Source organism: Vipera berus (genome assembly GCF_964194415.1).
Source record: "Vipera berus genome assembly, chromosome: 1".
NCBI lineage: Eukaryota > Metazoa > Chordata > Lepidosauria > Squamata > Viperidae > Vipera > Vipera berus.
In genome coordinates, this window is record NC_138202.1 from 153,273,804 (window position 1) to 153,300,404 (window position 26,601).

The window sequence follows — 26,601 nt, forward strand, 5'->3', positions numbered from 1 at the left end:
TATGGTGGATCACCAAATGCTAAAGCCAAACTTGCCTTGACCAATATCAAAACATAATTTTCACTTTTAACTGAAAAGAATCACAAATGAAGGCAAATATATAATGATGCAAAATCAGATTTGGGTTGGTCACCGGGAGCAGAGATTTACTGTTCCGAGCTTTCAGACCCACACTGGAGCCCATCTTCAAAATGAATCCTTTTGCTCAGTTGAGATGCGGTTCTCCACTGGCAATTTGAAATAGCTGCAGCCAAGTGTTAAACAGCAGTTTTGTTGACTTTCGTTTGCAGTGAACTTGTCACTGATCCTTCTGAAACATTTTTTCCCCATTTGCTGGATTGAATAATCACCCAGATACAAAAGTGTATCCAAGAGTGCTTTTTTCTTTCTTTCCAGAATTCGTTATATTCTTAATTCAAAATGAACGCCTGTGTTTGACATGTGAAACTACTAACATTATAGGGAGAAAATAAGCAAAACATGCAGCCTTTAATTTCACACTTTTACTTTTATTTATTTGTTTTCTAGCTAACAAAAATTCCCAAGCAGTTTTTCCCAAGGGTCAGTAAGAGTCATCGACACCTCTTTAATTCCATTTTTTATCCTACTCTTGGAATGTCCATAGTTTGCGCGATTAACATTGTTTTGTCTTGGAATCAAGACAGAAGAGAGGATTCCTTAAGGCAGAGCAAAACACTGTTTCAGGAAATGTGTCATATGAATGTAGAGATGCTTTAAAGAAAGGCCTGGAATTGCATGGTTTTGGTCTGTGTACCACTGAAAAGGAAGAGAAACATTGTCTTAATCCTATGGTTCGTCAGCAGAATTCAAACAAACACATAAAGTAAAAACTTTATAAGATGGGGTGAGAGAAAGAAAATGGGATTTCAGCCTCTGCATTTGATCTTATGCGCTCACCCTCTAAGGTTGCATGGCAAGACCCTGCTGGTCTATCATGTTTGACTTTTGTTCCAAGAAGAAAAGTCAAAAGTTGTGTGATTCTCCCATTGATAACAAAAGCCATTTCAGTCCTGAAGAGGCAACAGCAGGGTTACAATGGCAAACATCCAAGCAGAAGAAGCAAATCAGGTGGGATCAGCATTAGGCTTTGTCTTGAATTGAGGTCTTCAAAATTGCAAAATCAGCCCCCATTTATATCCCAAAAACTTTTCTTCTATTTGTGCTTTGACAAGTAGCATAAACATGCTGGTTTCCTATCAGAGGTAACCTCCTAACCACCAAGGGTACAGAGAAGAGCAACAAAGATGATTGGGGGACTGGAGACTAAAACATATAGGGAACGGTTGCTGGAATTGGGTATGTCTAGTTTAACGAAGAGAAGGGTGAGGGGTGACATGATAGCAGTGTTCCAATATCTCAGGGGCTGCCACAAAGAAGAGGGAGTCAAGCTATTCTCCAAAGCACCTGAAAGCAGGACAAGAAGCAACGGATGGAAACTAGTCAAGGAGAGAAGCAACCTAGAACTAAGGAGAAACTTCCTGACAGTTAGAACAATTAACCAGTGGAACAACCTGCCTCCAGAGGTGGTGAATGCTCCAAAACTGGAAGTTTTTAAGAAGAGACTAGACAGCCATTTGCCTGAAATGGTATAGGGTTTCCTGCCTGAGCAGGGGGTTGGACTAGATGACCTCCAAGGTCCCTTCCAACTTATTATTATTACTATTACCCAGATGTGTACACCCAAAGTTTACAACAATTTTGGTAACTAGGGCACACCTCCCTTTTATACAGAATACAGAATAACAGAGTTGGAAGGGACCTTGGAGGTCTTCTAGTCCAGCCCCTTGCTCGAGCAGGAGATCCTATACCATTTCAGACAATTGACTGTCCAGTTTCTTCTTAAAAGCCTCCTGTGATGAAGCACCCACAACCTCTGAAGGCAAGCTGTTCTACTAGTTAATTGGTCTTACTTTTGGGGGATTTCTCCTTCGTTCTAGATTGCTTCCTTGATTAGTTTCCATCCATTGTTTCCTGTCTTGCCTCCTCTCCTATTGGGAAATAAGTTAGCAGACATTTGCATTTATGATTCCAGTTTAAAAGAAAAAATGGTTTAAGGAGAGGACCGTGCTTAAGCCACAAATCTTGTCCTTTGTCCATGGCAGGAAGACTTGAGGGTCCCCACAATAAGCAAGGGGTCAGCAGTATAGCTCCTATAAGCATGGTGCATACGATACCCTTAAAAGCATTGGCTGGACCCAAAATTCAGCCTAAAATTACCTTATTTATAGTTTAAATCTCACAAAATCAGCAAAAGATGTGGCATTTTCCTGTTCCCACCTAACATCTTACAATACTTTGGGTGAGAAAGTGAAAATCTTGTGACATTTAGTAATTTCCCAAGATTTAGGCCATTTTTTTTTAAAAAAATTGGTCATTTTGGACCCTCCTGCTAAACAGAATTTTAATTAAAGTAATATCTGAGATTAATTAAACTTTATTTAATTAGTTTAACTATTTGGAAGCTTGGTTTTAATTTGAGAAATCTTCCCATTCTTTCCCATATGCTATAATATATTACGTAGTTATGCTACAGCTCTTTGTGGCCTCAGTTGCAATACCAGTTTATTGATTAGATTTATAGCCTGCTTTTCATTCAGGAGTTCAAAGCAGCATATATAGCAGTCCCTCCTATTGTTTTACTATTGGAAGACCTGAAACACAAGTTAGGAACAGATTGCCATGGAGAAAGTCTATGCGGTCACTAAGAGTAGACACTGACTTGATGGCATGTAATCAAAATCAATCAATCCTCCCATTTTTCCCTCAGAAGAACAACTCTGTAAAGTAGGCTGAACAGGATGACAAAAACTTGACCAAAGTTAGAGCATCTGTGATTGAGGGTGGATTAAAAACTGGGTGGCCCCACTCCTAATCTAACACTCAACAACTCTCCCAAATTATTAGCACGACCCATTAATGCTTAAATGACTTGATCATATCTACCATTGCTTGAAAATCCACTTGTGCATTGACTAAGGCTTTGGAGATCTGTGCCGAGTTCTGAAAATGTACATTATCTGAAATATTAAGCAAGGAAGAAAAGAAATTAAGAAAGTGAATGTGGCTAATTAAAAACAAAAATCCCACCAGTCTGACAAATATCAGAAAGCACGCAAGAGTAGAACATTAGACTCATGTCATGACTTAACAAGCTATATAGCAGGGACGATCAACAATGAGTCAGCAGTGCTCAATGTGCCAGACAGAAAATGAAAATATGTCTTAAATGTATTGACCCTGCTCACAGGAACAGAGAAATGCTTAATGTTTCTTTAACAAAGTGGTTCTCTCTCAGGATTGGTACCAGTTTTTCAAAGACCTCACCATCTGCCGTTCCATGGATGAGAAGGTAATCCACATTATGGAAATTCTGAGCCCTTGCCATCACTGTTGAATTCTGAAAAGGAAAATAATTAACAATTATGGAGTTGCCAAATGCAAACATGATAGGTGCCTTCATTATCAGTTGCCCTATGTTCTTATGACAATAATCTATCAGTCAGTAAAAAGTTTTTCTCTACTTTCTGCTAACCTTAAATCTCAGGCTTTGTGAGTTTTGTTTAAGGAATTATCTGACTCCAACTAGCATCTGATAGTCAGGCTCCTTTTGGATACATGTTTAATGCTATTATGCAGACATGTCAAACACAAGGCCCGGGGGCCGGATCCGGCCCGTGAAGTTCTTTCATGTGGCCCGCGAAGCCATCCTGGAAACAGTGAGGGAACGGCCCCCACTGCCTTGGCCCTGGCCCAGAGACCCTCAGATCTGTCCCACTCCTGCCCAGGCCCCCACAGGCACCCTTGATGCGAACGATGTAGAGCTGGCCATGCCCACCCAGTAGGCCATACCCACTCTAGCCACGCCCACCCAGTAGGCCACACCCACCCTGGCCATACCCACCCAGCCCCCTGAGGGCAACCGCAATGCTGATGCGGCCCTCAATGAAATTGAGTTTGACACCCCTGCGTATTATGGAATAGCATTAAACTTTTTTTTAAAAAAGCAGACTGAAGAACTATGGAGAAACCCAGTAATTGTTGGATTTTGAAGCAGCGGAGGCATCTCTCTCTCTCTCTCTTCCTCACCTTCTTCTGGTCAGCTGCCTTCAGGCCAGCCTAGGTCTCTAAGCCAGGGGACCCCAACCCCCGGAACGTGGACCAGTACCGGGCCACAACATGCCAGCAACTGGTCTGCACAGACAAGCAAAGCCCCATCTGCCGGATGCAGGCAGCACACAAAATCATGCCCCGCCCCCCCGGTCTGTGGAAAAATCTCTCTCCACAGAACCAGTCCCTGGTGCCCAAAAGGTTGGGGACCTCTGCTCTAAGCCAATCACTAGTGAGGTATAGCAGAAGAGTCAAGTTTTCTTCCCTGGATTCTCTTCCTGCCCAAAGACAGTGCCTGAGGACTACAGGGGGTGATTCAGCACCAACTTGCAGTGGCTGGCCATACCTGACTATAATACCAACTACCAGAATTAGTGAAATGCAACAATGGCTTATTGTTGTGGCTTATTGCTGTTGGAACACTGGAACTGCTCAAGGCATTTTAAGCTGTCTTGGGAATAGTTTGGGGATGAGATGAAGGCTATGTTATGAGGGCATGGCTTTTTTGGTTTAAAAGGAGACCTTTAATTTCCTTTGTAAAACGAAGTGTTACCCTCTGCCAACCCCGCCCCCCCCTCCAAATATGGTAGACAAGGCCTCCCAATTACCCTCAAATATCAATTTAAGACAATGTCAGATGGAAGAACTGGCAGAGACAGGAAGAGGGCATCCCACACATTGAGCCAAGGACCAAAAGGCAGGAAAAGGAAAGTTGAAATTAAACTGTAAGAGTATAATTAAAATATAGGAAGGTTTACGCAGTTCTTACTTTGTAATGCTGAAGATTGTCAGATTCGGTTGGAAGACCCATAAATCGTTCAGTGTAGATGGATGCTGCAATATACAATAAATGCAGCAGTCAAGATGCACAGAAACACATTAACACACATAATAGTAAGTGCATTGTACAAAATGTGTTTACATTAATTCATGCTGGTCATTCAGGGGGACGTTTGGGCAGTTTTCTCATAATTTTCCATAAAATGGACAATTAATTTTAAAACTGTCCTCATGCCACAAAACATATCAAAAGAGAGCCATCACCACATGGGGTGGGGGGAGAGGGCAAGCCTACCATTAGCCAGAGTGATGAGAGTGCCTCTGGTATCTTATTTTGTGTATTAAGTGCAAAATCATTTGCCTTCTTATTGAATTCATTCATTCATTCATATATATATATATATATATATATATATATATATATATATATATATATATATATATATATATATATATATATATATATATATATATATATATATATATATATATATATATATATATATATATATATATATATATATATATATATATATATATATATATATATATACATACACATACACATACACATACACATACACATACACATACACATACACATACACATACACATATACATATACATATACATATACATATACATATACATATATATGTGTGTGTTTTCTGAGGTTTTCGCGGGTGTTTGTATGTGGATCTTTGGTCATTCGGGTTTTTCCTCACGTAGAATTGAAGGTATAAGAGCAACGTTTTGACGAAATCTCATCCGTCATCCTCAGGCTGGTGGCTTCAGCTTCGTTCGTCTGGGAGAAGTGTGTGGTAGTGGCTGTTTGTTCCTCTTTTTTAAACTGTGGGTGGAGGTGTGCTCTGATTGGGTGGGGGGTTAGCTGTGTTCTGATTGGGTGGGAGTGTGTTTTGAATGGGGGCTGTGTTCTGATTGGATGTGTTTTGAGTGGATGGGCTGGTCTCAGCTGTCAGCCTTAGACCTGAACTGGTGAGTTGTGCTGCTTTTGTTCGGCTCCATGTTTGTGGTGGTGCCATGTTTTTATAGTGGGTGTCAGTTTGCTTATTGTGTGGTTTGGAGGGGTTTAAAGTGGCTGATGTTGCAGCTGTAGTTAGGTTTCTGTTTTGTGGTTGTGTGTCATTATCGTTGTGGGTTCGGATTTGCTTTTTGAATGGTTGTGTGGTGGTGATGTCATGTGATGTTATCATGAGTTTGGGTCTGGTATCATTCTTGGTGGTTGGGACTCATCTGTCAATCAAGGTGGGCTTCCAAATGGCTGGTAGGCGAGAGGTATTATCTCGTTTGTTCATGCTGTGGGGGCGTTTTTCTATCTCAATGGCTTCTCTGATTATTCTGTTGTTAAAATGTTCAATTTTGGTGATAGTTTTGGTTTGTTTGTTTTTAAATCAATTTCATGTCCCGTGGCTTTAAAGTGTTGGAACAGGGATGAAGTTTGTTCTCCCTTTCTGAGTGAGTTCCTGTGCTCTTCAATGCGTGCACTTATTCTTCTGTTGGTCTGTCCGATGTATGTGGTGGGGCAGGTGGTGCATGGGATTTTGTATACTCCTTGGTTTTCTAACCCAATTATGTCTTTGGGGTTTCTTAGGATGGTGGATATTTTTCTGTCTGTGTAGAATGCTGTTTTGATGTTGTGTTTTTGGAGGATCTTTCTGATTCTGTCTGTGGTCCATTTTAAGTATGGGAGGAGGGCTTTGCCATTTTCTTGTTCTCTGTCTTGGGTTTTTGTGGGTGTCTCTCTTCGGATTAAGTTGGTAATCATGTTTCTTTGGAATCCATTGGCTGTTAGTACATTAGTGAGAGTGTGTAGTTCGGTTTTTAGGTGTTGTTCGTCAGCTAGGTGTTTTTGTTCTGGAGATGAGTGTCTTGGCTACGGAGTTGATCTGTGCTGGGTGGTGGTGTGAGAGTGCGTTCAGATAGCGGTTTGTGTGTTATGGTAGATAGTGTGTCCTAGGGAGCCGTTGGATTTCTTGTAGACTAAGACATCAAGGAAGGGAAGTTGATTGTTAGCTTCTGTTTCCATGGTGAATTGTATTTTGGGGTGTAGGCTATTGAGGTGTGTGAGGAAGTCATCCAGTTTTTCTTTGCCGTGTGGCCAGATTACGAAGGTGTCATCTACGTATCTGAGCCAGAGTTTGGGTTTGTGGTTGGATTTTTCTAGAGCGAGGGTTTCAAAGTGTTCCATGTAGAGGTTTGCGATGACAGGTGAAAGGGGTGATCCCATGGGTGCTCCTTCCGTTTGTTTGTATCTTTGTCCATTGTAGATGAAGTATGTGTTTGATAGGCAGTGGTTGGTCAGATCTAGGATGTGTTTTGGGGGGTTGTATTTATTTCAGATAGCTGTCAAGGCTTCTTTGATTGGCACATAGCCAAGACACTCATCTCCAGAACAAAATACCTAGCTGACGAACAACACCTAAAAACCGAACTACACACTCTCACTAATGTACTAACAGCCAATGGATTCCAAAGAAACATGATTACCAACTTAATCCGAAGAGAGACACCCACAAAAACCCAAGACAGAGAACAAGAAAATGGCAAAGCCCTCCTCCCATACTTAAAAGGGACCACAGACAGAATCAGAAAGATCCTCCAAAAACACAACATCAAAACAGCATTCTACACAGACAGAATAATATCCACCATCCTAAGAAACCCCAAAGACATAATTGGGTTAGAAAACCAAGGAGTATACAAAATCCCATGCACCACCTGCCCCACCACATACATCGGACAGACCAACAGAAGAATAAGTGCACGCATTGAAGAGCACAGGAACTCACTCAGAAAGGGAGAACAAACTTCATCCCTGTTCCAACACTTTAAAGCCACGGGACATGAAATTGATTTAAAAACAAACAAACCAAAACTATCACCAAAATTGAACATTTTAACAACAGAATAATCAGAGAAGCCATTGAGATAGAAAAACGCCCCCACAGCATGAACAAACGAGATAATACCTCTCGCCTACCAGCCATTTGGAAGCCCACCTTGATTGACAGATGAGTCCCAACCACCAAGAATGATACCAGACCCAAACTCATGATAACATCACATGACATCACCACCACACAACCATTCAAAAAGCAAATCCGAACCCACAACGATAACGACACACAACCACAAAACAGAAACCTAACTACAGCTGCAACATCAGCCACTTTAAACCCCTCCAAACCACACAATAAGCAAACTGACACCCACTATAAAAACATGGCACCACCACAAACACGGAGCCGAACAAAAGCAGCACAACTCACCAGTTCAGGTCTAAGGCTGGCAGCTGAGACCAGCCCATCCACTCAAAACACATCCAATCAGAACACAGCCCCCATTCAAAACACACTCCCACCCAATCAGAACACAGCTAACCCCCCACCCAATCAGAGCACACCTCCACCCACAGAACACACCCCCTCTGGCAGTTTAAAAAAGAGGAACAAACAGCCACTACCACACACTTCTCCCAGAAGAACGAAGCTGAAGCCACCAGCCTGAGGAAGCAGGGAGTTGTCAAAACAATGTTGTTTTTACCTTAATTTGATGGTTATGTGGAACTACCATATGTGCTCTTTCTCTGTGATAAGCATTGTATGCATTTTGACGTGTGGGCAGATGACCCATTTCCTATTGTTTCTTCAGCAGCAAAACCTTGCAAACGGTGAAAAAAATGTTGCCTGAGATGGCATACATAGGGTAAGGAAGGTGGAGGAGTGTTCAAGAAGTAGCTGGGCATGATGCCAAGCTGCCCGCTTCAAGCCACAAGATTGTGTGCAGAACTGATTGAGGTGAAGAGCAGGTCCAGCCAAAGTTTAACAACTGAAGCTATGAATGATCTTAAAAAGGGCACCTAATGATTGGAAACAGGAGCTGTTACATGGACAAGAGTGTCTTTGAAAAGGCTTGTATTTTGCCGTGTTTGTTTTAAGAACATCTGCTTTGAAGTCATATTCCCAGCAACTCTGCAGACTATTTCAAAGCAAGCTTTGCCCAAGAGAAAGTGTGTTTGTTTTTTTAAAAGGAAAGTGTATTTTGAAGATGGTGTTTTTGGATGAAGTGTGTCTCAAACATTTTTTTCTGTGAGCAAAGGCCCTAGCAGTAACCTAATTTTTAGAAATAATCCACTTTTTATATCCAGCTGTTAAAACCTGATATTGTAAGTTGTTTTGCCATACCATAATATTCCCAGCTGGAAACAGGAGCCACAGCTATTCCACACTTAAATATGCCAGTACCAGACCCAAGGGCCAGCGATGTAATATATCCACCGTAGGACTAGAAAGAAACAAGAGAGAAGTTAATATTGGAGAAGGCAAGCATTTGCTCTCTAAGAATCCAAGTAATAAAACACTGAAGCCAAGGGGAACATTTGTTTTGGCATCCAAAAATACAGACTACTCAACAGTTTCTCCTGAATAATTTTCTATGAGCCACTGGAACAAATGGGACTTCCAAATATTTCCCTTTCTAAAAAGTACCTCTCTTTAATTCCTCTAGGACAGGCGTTTCAAACTCACAACATCACATGATGTGTCGCAACGTATCATGACTTTTTTTCCATTGCCGGCAATGGAGTGGGCACAGTTTCGGCATAATGCATCCGACCCATGGGCCGGCAGTTTGACACCCCTGCTCTAGGAGCCTAAAACGATGTGCCTGAGGCTCTCATCTTATTTTAACCTCATAACAAGCTTGGGAGGTAGATTGGGCTGAAAGTTTGTAGCTGATCCCAAATCAGCCAGATAAGTTCCATAATTGAGTGGGAACCTGAAACCTGCATTTTTCCTTCTGCAATGACAGAAAGAACGAAGGAACTATGATTAGGTTCTTACATCACATTAAGCCACACTATGATTTGGGGTTGGCTTTGCATGTTACATACACCCAGCCGTCGTGGTTTGTGAGCCATGGTTTATTACTCAGTTGTATGTGTGAACCCATCCAATTGTGGTTTGTTCAACAAACCATGCTTAATAAGGTGTTTTTAACATGATATATATGAGCCTAGCCAATGTTTATTGCAGGTTCAGTTACAGAAGCTAAAAGAAATGCTGCTGTGACACAGATGTGCTTTTAGCTGAAGACTAAGAACCAGTTACATCAGAGATGATCTGTGACAAAGTTTCTCAATTTTTCACATCTTTTTCATAAAAAAGAGAAAATAGCTCTTCTTCATGCCTCTTTGCAGATTGGCATACATCATTTACCTATACGAGGGAGACTAAGGAACGTACTAGTATTAGGAAAGTTGAAAATCTAATGTCATTCAAGAATCTGAACTACATTGTGCGGAGATAAAGAAAACATTATGTAATACATCAGCATTATCAAGGGACTGTGGTCCTTACAAAGTAAAGCCAGCAACAAAGAAAAATTTCACTGAGATGCTTTGCAGTCAGAAGGAGAGAGAGAGAGAGAAAAAATCAGGAATGGCTTTCTCACAGAGTAGAGAAAATCTCAGCAGCAGAGTTAGCGTGCCGTTAAAGGGCAGCATATTATTAATTACTTCATTTGTTATTACAGTACTGTGGTAGGACAAGATAGGTGATTATGGGATTTGATATATTAAAATAACATGGCAGTGTTATTGACAGTATGATGGGCTAGAGGGCTCACCTTTTACTGAACTGTCTCAAGATGGGAACATGTGCAAAGGAAAAAGAAGCAAACCAGAGAAATGGGGTTACTCAGAAATGGCTGTCCAGAGTTTCCCTGTGTTAAGATGGGTAGCCAATAAATTTAATAATAAAATAAAATATATGCACACAGGGTATGGGCTTTTATTCTCTGGTCTGCTCACAGAAGATGCCAAGCAGTGGTGGGATTCAAATATGTGAACAACCGGTTCTCTGTGTGGATGCTGCTTCCGGAAGTCCATTCTGGGCCTGGGCAACAAAAAATTAGCTACCGGTTCTGCCGAATTGGTGTGAACCGGCTGAATCCCACCACTGATGCCAAGTCATAATGTCTGTAGTTTGAATTTAACAGGTTGTGTGGGCTTAACCATGATAGTTAAGGTAGGATTGATGACATGGTAAGCTGTGAAAACCTGGGGAGTTGATTCACTTAACAATAGACTGTGATAGAATAAACCATGGCTATACATTCTTTAGGTCAAGGTATATGTGGGTATTTGCACCATAGGGACACCCCAAAATGCCAGCAACGTAGGGTCTCAGTGGACTAACAAAAGAGCTCAAGCCCTTTCCTAATTGTTACGATTCTACCAGCGCAACGTTAAACATTAATTTTGGAATAACCCCTTCTGATCTCAGTTACCCACAAAATTGCATGATTCTGCAGCTGTAGAAAAATATTTGCAGTAGAAGCTTATCTGCACTGCCTGGTTGTCCTGTCATTAGAACCAGCAGGCAGAAATGGATGATGGTTTTCCTCTGTTAATTCCCTACTCACCTTCAAGGCGATCCCAGGGCTCCTTTCTCTGCTGAAGTACAATTTTTCCCATCATGCCTTTGTGGGTGCATCTGTCCTGAGGTTGGGAGCATTTTATTTGTTGCAGGCTAACCTCAGAGGAAGCACCCTTTCAACTAAGACAATGCTTATCATGCCCAGGCACTGATCTTTTTAAGGATTAATTTAACAAGTAGGAAGTTGGAATGCTGAGAAACAAAGGGCCAACATCATCCAAAATGAAGTTTATCGCCAAGGATATTTTCTAGGCCTCAGTCTTAACGATAAGAGAGAAGACTACTTTAGCCCAGTGCTCCCTTTGGAAGCACCCATCTTCATAGGGGGCAAAAAATTGAGAAAAATAAACTGGGGAGACGGGAGCATGATTGAGTGAAGGGAACAGAGCCCCAATAACGAGAATTTTGGTAAATGAGTCCTTTGTGGAGACCTTCACCCACCAAGGTGTCCACTTTCTAAGCACACCCTTAATATGCTCTGAGTTTGAAGTGTAATCAGTTGCTATAAAGGTTGAGGATATCTAGTTTCAATGATAGCATCAGATTGTTTACCTGAAATATTTTAAGGGAGCTTATAGAGGGGGGGGGAAGAGGGAAGCTTTTTTCTAGTAAAGGGCTCCATCAGGCATGAGGAAAGAGGCGAATTGTTTTATCAGCTTCTCTACTAATACGCATTGTGCTTTTCATGTATCCTTTATTTCACCTGTCGTGAACTCCCTGGATTGGGGAGTTGACCTTAGAAAACATATCCATTATATCATTTAGTCATAGCCTTCTATATACAGTTGTGTCATCACTGGTCAATGTAAAAATTATGCTAATATAAGAAGTTAGTTCAGGTTCGAGTCCCAACAGGCTCAAGGTTGACTCAGCCTTCCATCCTTCTGAGGTAGGTAAAATGAGGACCCAGATTGTTGGGGACAATAAGCTGACTTTGTAATAATGCCGCTTGGGGGGGGGGGGCGAAAGCCCTAATAAGCAGGCATATACATAGAATGAAGGCTACTGCTAAGCACATTGATTTGTGCTTTAGATTGTAAGCCGCCCTGAGTCTTCAGAGAAGGGCGGGATATAAATGGGATTTTAAAAAAAGTTAGAACAACATATATATATTGCCAAGCTGCTTTATGGGAATCCAAGCCAAGGAAGAAGATAAGAAAAACAAACTGCAAGTGACAGGCTAAACAGAACATGATTATTCAAGATTTTTTTTAAAGTACTGTATACATACCCAGCCCCATATGGCTATTCGTTTTTCATCAATAAAACCCATGTCTATAAACTTTCTGTTTGGAAGAAAAATGCACACAATTAATTAAAGAAACAAAGATGTTTTAAAGTACTTTGGGATGCTAAAAATATGAGAAGGGTTATGTGGCAGAAAAATATTTTAAAAATCCTCCAACAATTACACTGTTCATAGATATCAGTTACTTAATCTGGGTCACAGCCTAGTAAAGCCAAAAGTCATTTAGATTTTATCTTAAGCCACAATGTTACATGTACAACTTTTGACAACATTTGCCAAACCTAACCCTAACCTTCTAATCTCTATTTTAGAAGCAATGCAAAAATTCTGCTTCTAATTTTCAACTGCCCTTTTCAACCCCAAGTTTAAACAAGCCAGGATAAATTGTGATTTATACATGTAACTTCACTGACCTTTCATTATATCCATGTATATATAAAATAAAAAGGATTAAAAAAATAATTTTCTTTTGCCTGTGGCAGTGGTGGTGAACCTATGGCATGTGTGCCAGAGGCGGCACTCAGAGCCCTCTCTGTGGGCACACACGCCGTTGCCCCAGCCCCACCTCTCCCCACAGCCCCCTCCTCACCAGCAGCCCCCCGGAGGTGAGTCGCTCCCAGGCACCGCCCACGTGGAGCAGCACAGCCAAGGACATAGCAGCCGGGCAGACTTTAACAAGACTCCGCCCTCATGCCCCATCGCGCGCAGATGATGCGGGGCGTGGGTGGAGGGCATGGCCACCATGGTGCTGCTAAGCTGCCACGGTGATCTACTGCGGTGGGCCATGGAGGTGGTGGGTGGTCCTGTGTGAGGGCGTGGGTGGTTTGGGGGGCACTGGGTCTCTAAAAGGTTAGCCATCACTGGCCTATGGGTATATTTATCAGATCAGGGCTTCGGCTTGGCAATCACTACATGACCACAGAACTTGATACACCTGTTCTCTTTAGTTTCATCTTTTGGGCATCTAGATTTTTGTAGCCTTGATCTGGTAACCTAGCCTATGGGATCTGCTGATGTGCCCAGCTTGAAATATTTAAATGTAATATGCACTTTAGAAAAATACAGGATTGTTTTTTGGTATTGAAAAGGTGGGATAAAAGCTTTAAATGGAATGAATCTGAACCTCCCACAGTATATCTTTGTGTGTGTGTGCATGCAGTCCAGTGATTTCATGGTGGTGTCTCATCCAGTCTCCTTATCCTATGTTCAAATCAAAGTTCTACATAAAACCATTTAGCTCCAAAGGATAGGGAGTACTTTCCTCTATCCGGCTTTTAGGTCTGAAGATGAGAGATCCCTTTTAATAAATATGCCCAACCTTTCCAAGTGGGTCTGTATAGTACATCACTGAAAGTCTTTTGGTGACAAGGGAGTTCAGTTTTTATTAGCTCTTTCTGATTTGCTAATTTAATGAAATTATTTTTCTTTTAGCTCTGTTTTGTAAGTTTGCCTTTATTATTATCCTTCACACAGTCAGCCAGATGTTCAGACTGGATTTGGCATTTTTGTCCACCTATCGAGACCTTCCCAAGATTTGAGATAGGCAGATGTGGATGTGTGATAATGTTAGAGGTATCATCACAGGATGTAAGCTGTTCTGAGCAAAGCTGCTTTTTGCAATTGATTGATGGTGAATTTGTCAATGCTGATGGTCTTCAAGTGGTGCTCCGGTTGTTTTGGGATATATTATTATATTTATTATTAGTTGCCTAGATGGCAGAACTACTTAGTAATATTTAGCTTTTAGGTTGCACTTTCACCTATCTAAAGTACTTTCTATACATTTTCTAGCTGTAATCTTTATCTACAACTTGCAAGATAAATTGAGCAAGTTGCAGAATTTGGAGGGAAAAGTGAGCCTAAGGAAAAGTCATTTGTCTCAATCTTATTATGTATCTGGGGGGGGGGTGTAAAGCAGAATTTAAACTAAGGAGTTTTTAACAATGAACAGGCATCTTCTACAAAAACTCTTTCCTTGACTTTCAGTTGAAAGCATTGGTTGGAATCTGAGGTTGGATACTGGAAATCCAAATTCAAATCTCAGTTTATTAACGGGCAGGTTAATCTGCTCCCTCCAAGGTCACATTGCAAGGTTTCATGAGGCTATCCCACAAAGAGGTAGGTAGCCTAAGAACACAGGAAGTCAATATTGTCCAAAGGAAGGGTAAGCTCATTACTAGAAACGGAAATTAATGAAGATCAACAGGGAATACAGCAACAGAGAAGCAGAAGAGAAAATGATCAAAACATCAAGTAGGTGAAAGATTCTTCTTGTCGAAGCTTACAGTAAAACCTCACTTTTTGGATGGTGTATTATTAATATTTATTGCAATAAAAACTAAACTGAAAAATATAATGTTTCAGTCAACCTTGACATCATGGGATATTATTGGCAACAATGCAGAAGTGTTCTGCCCTTGTCTTTTTCATATGAGTCTTGTCTGTCTATCTATCCATCCACCTACCTATCTACCTACCTACCTACCTATCTAAAGGGCAGGAGTCACCGCAGAGAAGGGTCTTCTCCTCAATCCCCCCAGCTGAAATTTCTTGACTGACGGGATCCTCAGCATGCCTCCTCTGCCAGTGCAGGTGGGGTGGTGGAGTAAAATAGGAAATTTGCCATTGTCTTTTTTTGACAGAAGTGTGCCACTGCATTCTTTCACTTGTAGCTTCCAGATGCCCTTCAAGGCTAGCCCCATTGCAGCATCCAGACATGAGATGACCAGAGCTTGAATGACTGAATGCAGGGACTCCTGATCCAGGAAATCTTGCAACTGTGCACAAACCAAAGTTGTGCAAAGGCTGTCCTGGCCATGACTGCTACCTGTTCTTCAAGCAGGAGTCCCGAGCCCAGAACAACCCCCAAGTCGTGAACTGGGTCTGTCTGGGGTAGTGCCACCCCATCCAGAGCTAAAGGTATCAAAATCTCAGATTCTGAATGCTTGTTTTTGCTGGTAAAAAAACCTGATAGGTATAGAAAAATGAAATGTACTTATGAATTAGTAGGTGTAAAACCAACCTAGATTACATCCCTCATCCCAGTATCTTCAGTTTATTAGTTTATGACACTAATTTAAAACTGTTATGGTTACTATAAAACAAATAATTCTGCTATTGCACTGTACAAAAAAAGTAATGATAGCAAGATGGGAATCAAAATGGTAAATTGCTCCATCTACTTCACTCTGTGCATTTAAAAAGCAAAGAGGAAATGGAAGCGTCAGAAAAGAGAAATGGGGTGAAAGAGATAAGAGATCTGTATAGTTACAGGAACATGCAAGCAAGATGTAGAGGTGAGAAGCTCTTGGCTCTATTCTTACTCCTATTGGTTCATAATTTGTCAAGACAGAGTAATAATCCTTGCTCAGTTTAAAAAAGCTCCATGCAAAAATTACTTCCATACGTACGAAGCATCAAATTTATACCCTTCCTAATATACCTTCAGAGCTCTTTACCTTTTAACCAATAAAAGTGTTGCATTCTGAAACAAAGCCAAAAGTCCTTCCAAGAATTTCATCAAATCCAGAAGAAAAACTGTTATATTCATGGGATAGGTCAATAATCCTGGGATGTGCAAGGAGAATTAATAAAAATATTTCTGTAGCTTTGTAAAGACTGCCACGTGAGTTTAATTTAGTTTAAATTTTGCCAGATTCCCAAATCTAAACAGTGTTCTAGCATGACTGTTAGGAATATGTACTGAACTGGTAGAAAATAGTAGTTATAATTAATTCGTTAGCGTATGTTTCCTTAACATCAAACATGATCAGCATGGGATAAATCTCAGCAGCTATCTACGTGGGATTACTCTTAGAAAGGCTACAATCTATGCTACACAAAAACTCCTCCTGTTCTTACCTTACAGCTGAGATTTGATCTTCGACTTCATAAACCCCAAGTTTTCGATACACCGCATGCAACATCTTATCACCTTGGAAAGCTGTTCCTCTGCCATCCACGAGTGCTACCACAATTTCTTCTTTGCTTGCAAGATAGCTTATCCAGCTAATGCTAAAGGTATGCTTCACGTTTTGGCTACAAGGCCCTCCGTATCTACAGGCAATATGAATGGAATTGAAAAGCCTTCTACTTTAACATCCAAAGATCATAAAATACTTAATAAATAGCATAAGGAAAAAATGGAATGACGAAAGACTTCCTCATTAGAATTTTGGAATTACTTTTCAGACACAGAATGACAGAGTGGTTAAAGTTTTTGGACTATGATTGAGAAGACTACCCTCAGCCAAAGAAGTTCACTAAGTATCTTTGGACCAACAACCCCCTTTTATTTCCTAAATATCCCACAGAGCTTTATTTGTCAATGACCAAAATAAAGCTTCTGTCTACCAATCTGTCTGTCTGTCCCCTTTGTCTGTCTGTCCACAGAGCTGTTATGGGGGAAAAAAGTGATACCTTGAGCTCCTGAAGAAACAATGGTGGTGATAGCAAATATTAGCTGAAGGCATTCTTTCCTGCATTATTTTGGGCTTGAGAAAAGCAGCCTTACATGGAGTTTTTCCTGAAGATAAAGAAGATCTTCTGCATACTCAGCATACATTCTAATCCTGGTGTGCTGTGGCCAGCTTTGCAAAGCACTTTTTAAAAAAACTTTAGATTTTTAAAAATGTCATGTAGTCAAATTCCCCAGTCTCACTTGGTAACCTGGCAACCCTACTTTGGTCTCAGGGGCAGATTTCAAACCCCCTTTATATAAAATAACATTGTAAGAATCCCTTCTTTTTCATTTTATCACACTATTGTTGTTTCTGAGCTTGCTTCTGAGGCTGATGTTCCTCCAGGTACTTTTCCTAATCTGTTGGGTATCGCAATACATGAAGAGTTTGTAGTTAGAGAAGTAGGAAGATTGGGCGGGAGACTGTAAGCTTTGGGGCATTCTTTATGGATATACTATATGTAAAAATCTATGTTAGTTATTTTCCAGCTATGACGTACAATATGTTACAGCGGTAGTATCATACAATGATGCACCAGCTATTCATAACTTTGACAATATATGCAAGGTACATAGGGAAGACAATTGAATAAAATGTTACATACACCTGTATAAGAAGAGGATATTTCTTGGATCTATCAAACTTTGGAGGTAGAAGCATCTTGTACCATAAAGCTAGAAGTAAAGGGGGGGGGGAAAGAATGAATGAATGAATGAATGAATTTATAGCATAAGAAATGTCTGTAATATTGGTCCTTTATCTAAGAATTATAGCTAGTTATGTAGGTTTAATTTTCTGCTAGGTTACGTCAATATTTCTCAACCTTTGCCATTTTAAGTTGTGTGGCTTTCAATTCCCAGAATTCCCTAGCCAGCAAGGCAGGCTGAGGAATTCTGGGAGTTGAAGCCTACATATCTTAAAGTTGCCAAGGTTGAGAAACACTGGGTTACGTGATTACTTAATTCAACAGCAAAAATATATATTTTAATTTACGTAATCAGATATGGTGTCATTATTATTTGTAGTAGCAAAGTAGCAATTATTATATTAGTATAACAGTTATTGTTTGTAGTATTAGGAAATGATAATAAAACATTGGGTTTACTTTTATAAAAAAAAGGACAGTCCTAGGAAAAAGAAAACTGGGAAATTTTACTTCTGAAAATTTACCAAGAAACTACATTGACCTATCCCTATAATCCTCAGGAGCCAAGGACCATAACAGTTACAGTTAGCAACAGTGACCACAAGCGATAAGGAATATACAGTATGTAGCTGTAATCTGATACTATCCTTAAATAATATCCCACTGCAATAATGTGCAAACACAGAGTTTAAAATGTACTGCTTGTGTGTCTTTATAAAAACTACATGGAGTAGTAGTAGTAGTAGTAGTAGTAGTAGTAGTAGAAGACTTTATTGTCATTTCAACAATATACAGTACAGTACACAGTGAAACGAAACAACGTTTCCCCAGGACCAAGGTGCTACATCAGACGACATGAATCAAAAAAGAACAGAACACAACCTACACATAACTCTAAACTAAAAACTTAAAAACTACAAATACAAGTATTTATAGTTCCAGTTTCTTCGTATTAAGAATTCTAATGGCTTGTAGGAAGAAACTGTTACACCTGGATGTCCGAGCCCAAATGCTCCTGTACCTCTTTCCAGATGGCAAAAGAGTAAAAAGTGTGTATGAGGGGTGTGTGTAATCAGCCACAATGTTTCTGGCTTTACGGATGCAATGTGTGATGTAAATATCCATGACAGAGGGAAGAGCAACCCCGATGATCTTCTCCGCCATCCTCACTATTCACTGTAGGGTTTTGCAATCTGAAACAGTGCAGTTTCCAAACCAGGCAGTAATGCAACTGCTCAGGGTGCTCTCAATAGTCCCTCTGTAAAAGATTGTGAGGATGTGTGGTGGAAGCTGTGACTTCCTCAGTTTCCTCAGAAAGTAAAGATGCTGGTGGGCCTTCCTTATTATGGAACAGGTGTTGAGGGACCAAGTAAGATTCTCCGCCAAGTGAACACCAAGAAATTTGGTGCTCCTTACGATCTCCATGAAGGAGCCATCGATGTTCAGCGGAGAGCGGTCATATTTTGTTCTCCTGAAGTCAACAACCATCTCTTTTGTTTTGTCTACATTCAGAGACAGGTTGTTGGCTTTGCACCAGTCTATTAGCTTCTCCACCTCCTCTCTATATGCTGACTCATTGTTCTTGCTGATGAGGCCCACCACGGTCGTATCATCAGCGAACTTAATGATGTGGTTCGAACTGTGCATTGCTACACAGTCGTGTGTCAGCAAGGTGAACAATGACTTGGGAGTCATAAAAGCTTGGGATGTGCATGTCTGTGTGTGTGTTGAAAGATTCATAAAAATATAATCTACAGGTACTTGTTTCAATCTGCGTTCTTGGCAAATGTATGTAACTTTCTTAAGTCCCTGTTTTTATCTCACGTGATGACCTTCTTTAACAAAGGTAATGAGGACTGCTGGAACTGCCACTGCTAAGCAGCACAGTCACATGATGTGCTTTATGACACATCACTTAGTGACAGAAATTCCACTCCCAATTACCAGTGTTAAGCAAGGACTAGCTCTACTCACAGGGAGTGACTAACACCTCTTCTTAGCCCATTTCTAGGTTGGACAGAAGAATTCTATGTGAAACTTCTTTTGGCAGATTAAGATCCCACAATAATACTTATGCTTGCAAAGTTTGCATTGTTGATAGCCAAGTAGACTAAACACCATTGCAGGCCTTTTTTTTAATATCACGCATGCCACGTTGTATTTTGCATTATACACTGCATTTTCTACTATGCAATCTGTGGTTTGTGATGCCTGATAAAATCTGATTGACTCCTGAGAACTTCCATGGATTTGTCCGTGTAATTTTCTTGGCAACTATATAGAATTAGACTTCCATCACTATGTTTCAGGATTTATTTTTCAACTTGCCAATTTAACGTACAGATCTCTGATTCCTTTATGGCAGACATGTCAAACTCGCGACGTTATATGACGTCACACAACGTATTGGGACGGTTTTGCCATTGCCGGCAATGGGGTGGGCGCGGCTTCCACATGACGCATCCGGCCTGCGGGCCGGCAGTTTGACACCCCTGCTTTATAGTATCTAAGCTTTAACAAGGCCTCGTGCCAATTAGCTCTTGAGCCCATACAAGATCAGCCAGATGATGCTACCTGCAAAGATGTAAGAAAAACATTCTCCTAGATAGTCCTTGAATTATGATCACGACTGAGCCAAAAATTTCCATTGCTAAGCCAGGCAACTGTTGAGTGAGTTTTGCCCCATTTTATGATCTTTCCTGTCATATTTGTTAAGCAAATCATCGCAGTTGTTAAGTGAATCATTTGGTCATTAAGCAAATCTGGGTTCTTCACTGACATTGGAATGCTGGCTGGGAAGGCTACAAATGGTGATCACATGGTCACGGGACAGTGAAACTGTCATAAATAGATGCCGGTTGTCAATTGCCTGAATTTTGATCACCTGGGAATGCTGCAACAATCTTAAGTGTGAAAACTGGTCATAAGTCACTTTTTTCAGTGCTGTTGTAACTTCAAATGGTCACTAAATAAATGTTTGTAAGTCGAGGACTACTTTTATTCACTTTCTCCAGATCAAACTTAAAGACATACAACTCATAACATGTCCTTTATTTTATTCCCAGCCAAAGAGCCATAGGACAATTGCTCCAATTCCTCATCCCTTTGGTTGCACATCTCTGTGCTATACAGTCTTTGTCTGGGAATAGGCTATTAATGTATAGGATTCCAGTAATTAATTTCTTAATACACTGTTGGAAAAAAAACCCTCTACTGTACTGTTTCTTGATCTAAATTCAGATATCACACCATAAGTTTTTAAATAGCAACTATTTCGTTCTTGTTCATACAGTGAAAAATTAGGTGTGAAAAACAAATAATACTTACTTATGCCATCCACTTCAAGTTTGTTAATCTTCTGTACTGGTAAACTGATTTTTTGCAGAGCAGACTCCAAATCTGCATTGTCTTCTAAGACTTTAATTTCTGTATATAAAAGTTTTTGAATTAGAAATACACTTCTCATGGATTCTCTGTTCTTGAATTGTTACACAATTGGATACCAATAAAAGGTTAAATATCAAGTCTATTCAATTTAAATGAATAAATGAACTTCCCAAGTTTATAATTATGGAAATAGCAAAAGTTTCATGAGGTAACTGAGTCAAGATTTTCCTAGAAAAATAGAGGGATGGTGTGTGTGTGTGGGGGGAGTCAAGTTTCTTGGAATTAAGGTAGACTTTATTATAGGCTGGTAAATTCAATTTATTAAGGTAATCTGGATATAAATAATGTAATGTGTAGCTAATTTTATATACACTGTTAAGTGTTTAATTGATTGAAAGAAGTTAATCATGATAAAGTATTTGTATCATGATTCTGCTGTATAGTTACTTAACCTAAAAAGCAAACAAATAAATAAATAAATAAATAGCAGAGCCAGTATTATAATAGTTTAAAAGTATTTGTACCTTTTTCAGGTTTATGTGCCTAAAACGTTATGGCAACTGATTATGAATACCAAATGGTTTCTAACCCAGAGTTTTGTCTTTTCTTTCTTGCAGTGGGAGAAATAGGAGTCAGCTTTAGATGAAGTGTAAAACCATTTTATCCAATGACCTTTTCAGCCCCTTGTGTTTAATTACAGCACAAACACACTCTGGCATTATTATTTTTTTCACAGTGACCCATGACAGGGCCTTCCTCTCTTCTCATCCCGCTGAGTCGTGCTGAAGCTGATCTTTGCTGTACTAGTTTTGAATATGGCTTTTCTCCTTATGCCCACAGCACCTAAGGTTAGCCTCAAGGTGTGTAGAACTGGTTAGGCTTTGACGCCCATTACCTTGAAGGAAAGTCAGCGGACTGTCAGTGACGGGGAACAGAAACGACAGACATACTGTATATTCTTAAAATTATTTCAAGATTAATAATGCCAGTCAACTCACACACAGTGTGACTCTGGGTGGTGGGAGGGACATTAGAAGGACTGAAAATAAAGAGAGCAAACATCATGAGCACAGTTTCGCTGCTTCAAGGATGGATGGAGAGGACTTTGACTCAGAAGCAGAGAAAAGTTCTGTGACAGATAGACAGTACGCTCATAAAAAAAAGGCTAGGTCACGCCAGGACATTGGAAGATAAGATATAAAAAAGAGGGAGGCAGAGCTATACTTTTTTAAATGCAGGACTGGTGACTATTCACTTTGGGTTTTTTTTTGGGTTTTTTTGCAATATATTCAACAAGCTGATCTGATATTAGCTTGGGATATAACAAGTATGCATTGGAGATAATGTAGCAGCATGATAGCATCTGTGGATGCTTCAGGAATCCTTTTGGATCTGAACTATTCTTTAAATTATGCTATGCTGCTATAGCAATCCTTCCCATGCAGCGTTCATTTGGTCCTAAACATAAATTTGATGAAGTACTCTTTATTTTCTGATTGCTATATTATTAAAAAATGGTGGTTTAGGGAAGAAGATCTATGTTTTGGAAAATAATTTATGAAAATGTGATGTACAGACAAGCTGAATGAGAGTAATTTTGGAAGCATATTTGAACAGAAATGATCAAAAGGATTTCAAGGCAAAATCTGCAATTCTTTTTTTATGTATTGTTTAATCTCTGGGCACATTTATTTGGATGTAAATTCCACTGATTTAATTAGTACACATTCTTACTTAAGTGTGCATAAGGTATATTTAAGCATCTCTTCCAATGACTGTAAATAGATTTATTCCTATAAAAGTGTATACAGAATTTCATTCTTATGCTATCATCAAGCAAACAAATATATGTCATAAAAGGTACCTTTGTTATATCTGTTATCATATATAGTAGAAATGGGGATGCCTGGGCCTGCAGTAATGATTAGAATAAAAAGAGAATCTCCATTAAACAAAATATCTGAAACATCACTACTGAAAATCATTTAATTGCTTAGCTACTTGCATATTCCCATTTGTTCATCACTCACAGGGTTTTTTTCTGTAAGCTTAACATTTTAATTTGAGCAAAATGCGAAGCCCATCTGGATGTTAGAATGACAGCAGAGCTATAGAGACCTGAATTCACATTGGAAATAACTTCCTCAATGTTCATCAATTCCTTTTCTTGTTGCAGCTACTTCCTCACATTCTGTACATTTTGTGTAGTCCTGCAATCTACATGAGTAGATTTGGGAAGGTGCATTCAAATTGCAAGGTACACTCAACTGAAGGGGAAAAGCAGAATGATAGAACAAATGTATTCTAATTTCAACATGCCTTATTCTTCTAATAAATTTAGCCTGGCCCAGATTAACAACAGAAGAGAAGGCACTATACTCAGGGCTTTTTTTCCTCATAGAACGCTCAGAACGGAGTTCCGGCACCTTTTTTGGATGGAACCGTGTACGGAAGGCAAGGCGGGTTGTATGACGTGTGAGTTCTGGCACCTTTTTCTTTTACAAAAAAAGCACTGACTATACTGCATTATTGTAGATAGGATCATCTAGCTATTTTGCAGCCAGCTTGTTGTCCAAGTATTTAGCTTAAATGTTTTCTTTCTTCCAGATCAGAAGCAAAAAAATCTTTTCCTTTTCTTCATATTTATGTGTTTTCAGCACAAAAGGACACAATAAGAAAATGATGAAACATGCATCACAACACCACAGCACACATGCAAACACCGGTACATAAGTCGTGTGGGGTCTCATGATACACATTTAGCCATTTGCCTCCTTTTGTCCCCTGCAAATCCCCTGATATTTCCATCTTCCTGCTTTCTTCTCCAGCCCAGCTACTACATTCCATCTTTCTCTTTCTCATTCTCTCTCTCCCTCTCTCCCTCCCTCTCTCTTTCTCTTTCTCTCTCTCTTTAGTATGCTGCCCAAAAAGAAAGAAAAAAATAACCTGAGAATATGCTGGTGAAAATTATTCAATCTCTCATCGTTTCACAGGTTACTAAAATGTGCTCTCCTTAAGGCTGCTTTAGAATGGATTGTGGGATTGCAGGATTCAACCCACAAATGTCTGCTTTTATATTACAGAGCAGAGGTCCCCAATCTTTTGGGCATCAGGGACCGGTTCAATGGAGAGAGTTTTTTCCATTGACCGGAGGGGTCGTGGTTTCGTGTGCTATCTGCAACCCACGGATGGGGGCTTCACTTGTTTGTACGGACCAGTTTCTGGCACGCCGCTGACTGACGCTGGTCCATGGACCGGGGGTTGGGGACCCCTATTACACTGTAGAGAACAGTATCCAGTTTCTTGAATTCCACAGGCACAAAAACATCTCTGATCGGACCTCCGTATGGCAAGGCGTCGCCGGAGGCAGCCATTCTTAGGCTGTCAGCCTCGCGGCTCTGTAGAGCCGCCGAAAACAGCGTCGATCAGCTGTTTCGGCGGCTCGGAAGCCCTCTCCTCGGGAGAAGAGGAGGGGGCGAGCGCCCAGGTAGGGGTAGAGCTCTCAGGGGCCACCAGAACTTAAAGTTTTGGCGGCTGAAGGATTGAGCCCCCCCGAAGCCTGGGCATGCTCCGGACTGCGAGGTGCTTCTGCTCTGGGCTTTTTGGAGCAGAACAGGGCATTCGCAACCATCCCTGCTAGCAGGAAAGAACTTTGGAGAACGAGGACGCAGGCAGAGCGATGCAGGAGACTCAGGTGAAAGTGGACTTTTGATCTTTAACTCAATGGATTTTGCTGAGCTTGAAAGTGGAAGTGCGTAGCAAACAATAGTGGGTGAAAATGGCGGCTATATCTTCTAAAGTTCCTGCTCTGGTGCAGCAGTCTTTGTTGCAAGCCTTACTGCCCCCTGCACCCGTATTTGCATCAGCCCTTACAGTTAAAGATTTGCAAGAGATTATGGAAAAGCAATTGCAACAATTTGCTGAGATAATGGATAAAATGTTGGAGGAGAAGTTAACAGAAAAACTAGCTGAGGTTATGGATGGGAAGATTACAGAGAAACTAACAGAAACAAGAGTAGACATTTTATCTGCATTTCAAGGCATGGCTACATGTATTGAGAATTTGGATGAAAGAGTGGAAGATCTTAGTCAAAATGATACTAGACTGGATGTGAAAATGACAGAAACTGAAAATGTGGTAGAGAAAATTGATTGTGATTTGACCTCGGTACAGTATTATCAGATGGAGTTTGCTGTACGGATTAGAGGCTTAAAAGAAAATCCTAAAGAAAATTTGAAGAAAATAGTTTCTGAGGCTCTGGAAGGGGTGCTGGGGCGACCAGCAGATGAAATAATGGAAGATATAGATAAAATTTTCCGTGTTAATTCATGGATTGCAAGACAAAGGAAATTACCCAGAGATGTGGTGGTTTATTTTACAAAGAGAGTGATTAGAAATGAAGTTATTCATGCCTCCTATAACATTGAATTTGTAATTGCTGAGCAAAAAGTCTTGATTTTAAAAGAGATCCCTCCAAGAATTTTAAGAAAAAGGAAGGAATTTGCTTTTTTGACACAAGAATTGAGAAGACGTGATATCAAGTATAGATGGGAGATACCAGTGGGTATGGTGGTGACCTATGAAGGTAAGAAGCATTGTTTTACTACGGTGATTCAGGCACGTGATTTCTACAGTAATGTTTTAAAAGTAGCCCCCATACCATTTTTGGAATCTACAAAGAAGAAAGGCGAGAGAGAGTCTCAACGACACAGAGAGAATCTACAAGGTGTTGAAGGAACAATGCAGACAGATGAGAAAGTTGCAGGAGTGGATCAAATTTCAGTGTCACTGGAGGAGGCCAGAGATTGGAAGAGGCGTGTTGCTTCTAGACGAACGAGACAAGCCTGAAGATTTAGTTATAGAACTGAAGGAGATAATAATGTAATAAGGATTATAAAGGGTGGTTTTAGAAGTGTAAACGGGCATTGAAATTGTTAGAAGGGTTAAATATTTGGGGATATATTTTTTACCCTCAAATGTAGAGTTATATAAAATAATCATGTTTTGTAATGTTTTATGTTGTTTTAATTTTAAGATAATTACGAAAACTTGTAGTAGTGCCTACTGAAATTTTGAAGGTTATGATTTGCTATTTGGTTGGTATGTATATCTATTGTGTGATAAGAAGGTGGATAATGTGTTTAAGGTATATACTTTGTGATATGCTCTGTTGCAAGTTTGGGAAAAATTATAGATGAAAGCTAACTTCTAAGCTATTTTTATGGGCAATAATGAAATATGTAATACAAAATATAAAAATGATGTGATTATATATAAAAAATTTTAAGTTTGGAAAGTAATGTGTAAGCTATTTTTATGGGCAATAGTGAAACACGTAATAGAAAAGATAAAAATGATGTGATTATACATAAAAAATTTTAAGTTTGGAAAGTAATATTATGGAAATTTAAAGCCCAGCTGGAAAGAAGAATAGAAAATTGGTTTTTAATGATTGATGTAAATTTGTTTTGTCTGTAATTGTTTTTATTGG

The 26,601-nt window shown here is 39.9% G+C and overlaps 1 protein-coding gene across 1 annotated transcript in view; it reads right to left on the minus strand.

Moving 5' to 3' along the window:
- Positions 1–528: 528 nt before the first annotated feature.
- LOC308660282 (prolyl endopeptidase FAP-like) overlaps positions 529–26,601 on the minus strand; it is a 60,872-nt gene continuing 34,799 nt past the window's right edge. The window contains exons 16-25 of the mRNA XM_081314538.1: positions 22,974–23,021; positions 21,050–21,148; positions 17,681–17,750; positions 16,478–16,672; positions 12,599–12,653; positions 9,115–9,214; positions 4,898–4,962; positions 3,346–3,418; positions 2,965–3,038; positions 529–777 (exon numbers count right to left, since the gene is read on the minus strand). Of these exons, the coding sequence (XP_081170664.1) occupies positions 679–777; positions 2,965–3,038; positions 3,346–3,418; positions 4,898–4,962; positions 9,115–9,214; positions 12,599–12,653; positions 16,478–16,672; positions 17,681–17,750; positions 21,050–21,148; positions 22,974–23,021 (878 nt within the window). The 3' untranslated portion in view covers positions 529–678. The remainder of the gene's footprint in view (positions 778–2,964; positions 3,039–3,345; positions 3,419–4,897; positions 4,963–9,114; positions 9,215–12,598; positions 12,654–16,477; positions 16,673–17,680; positions 17,751–21,049; positions 21,149–22,973; positions 23,022–26,601) is intronic.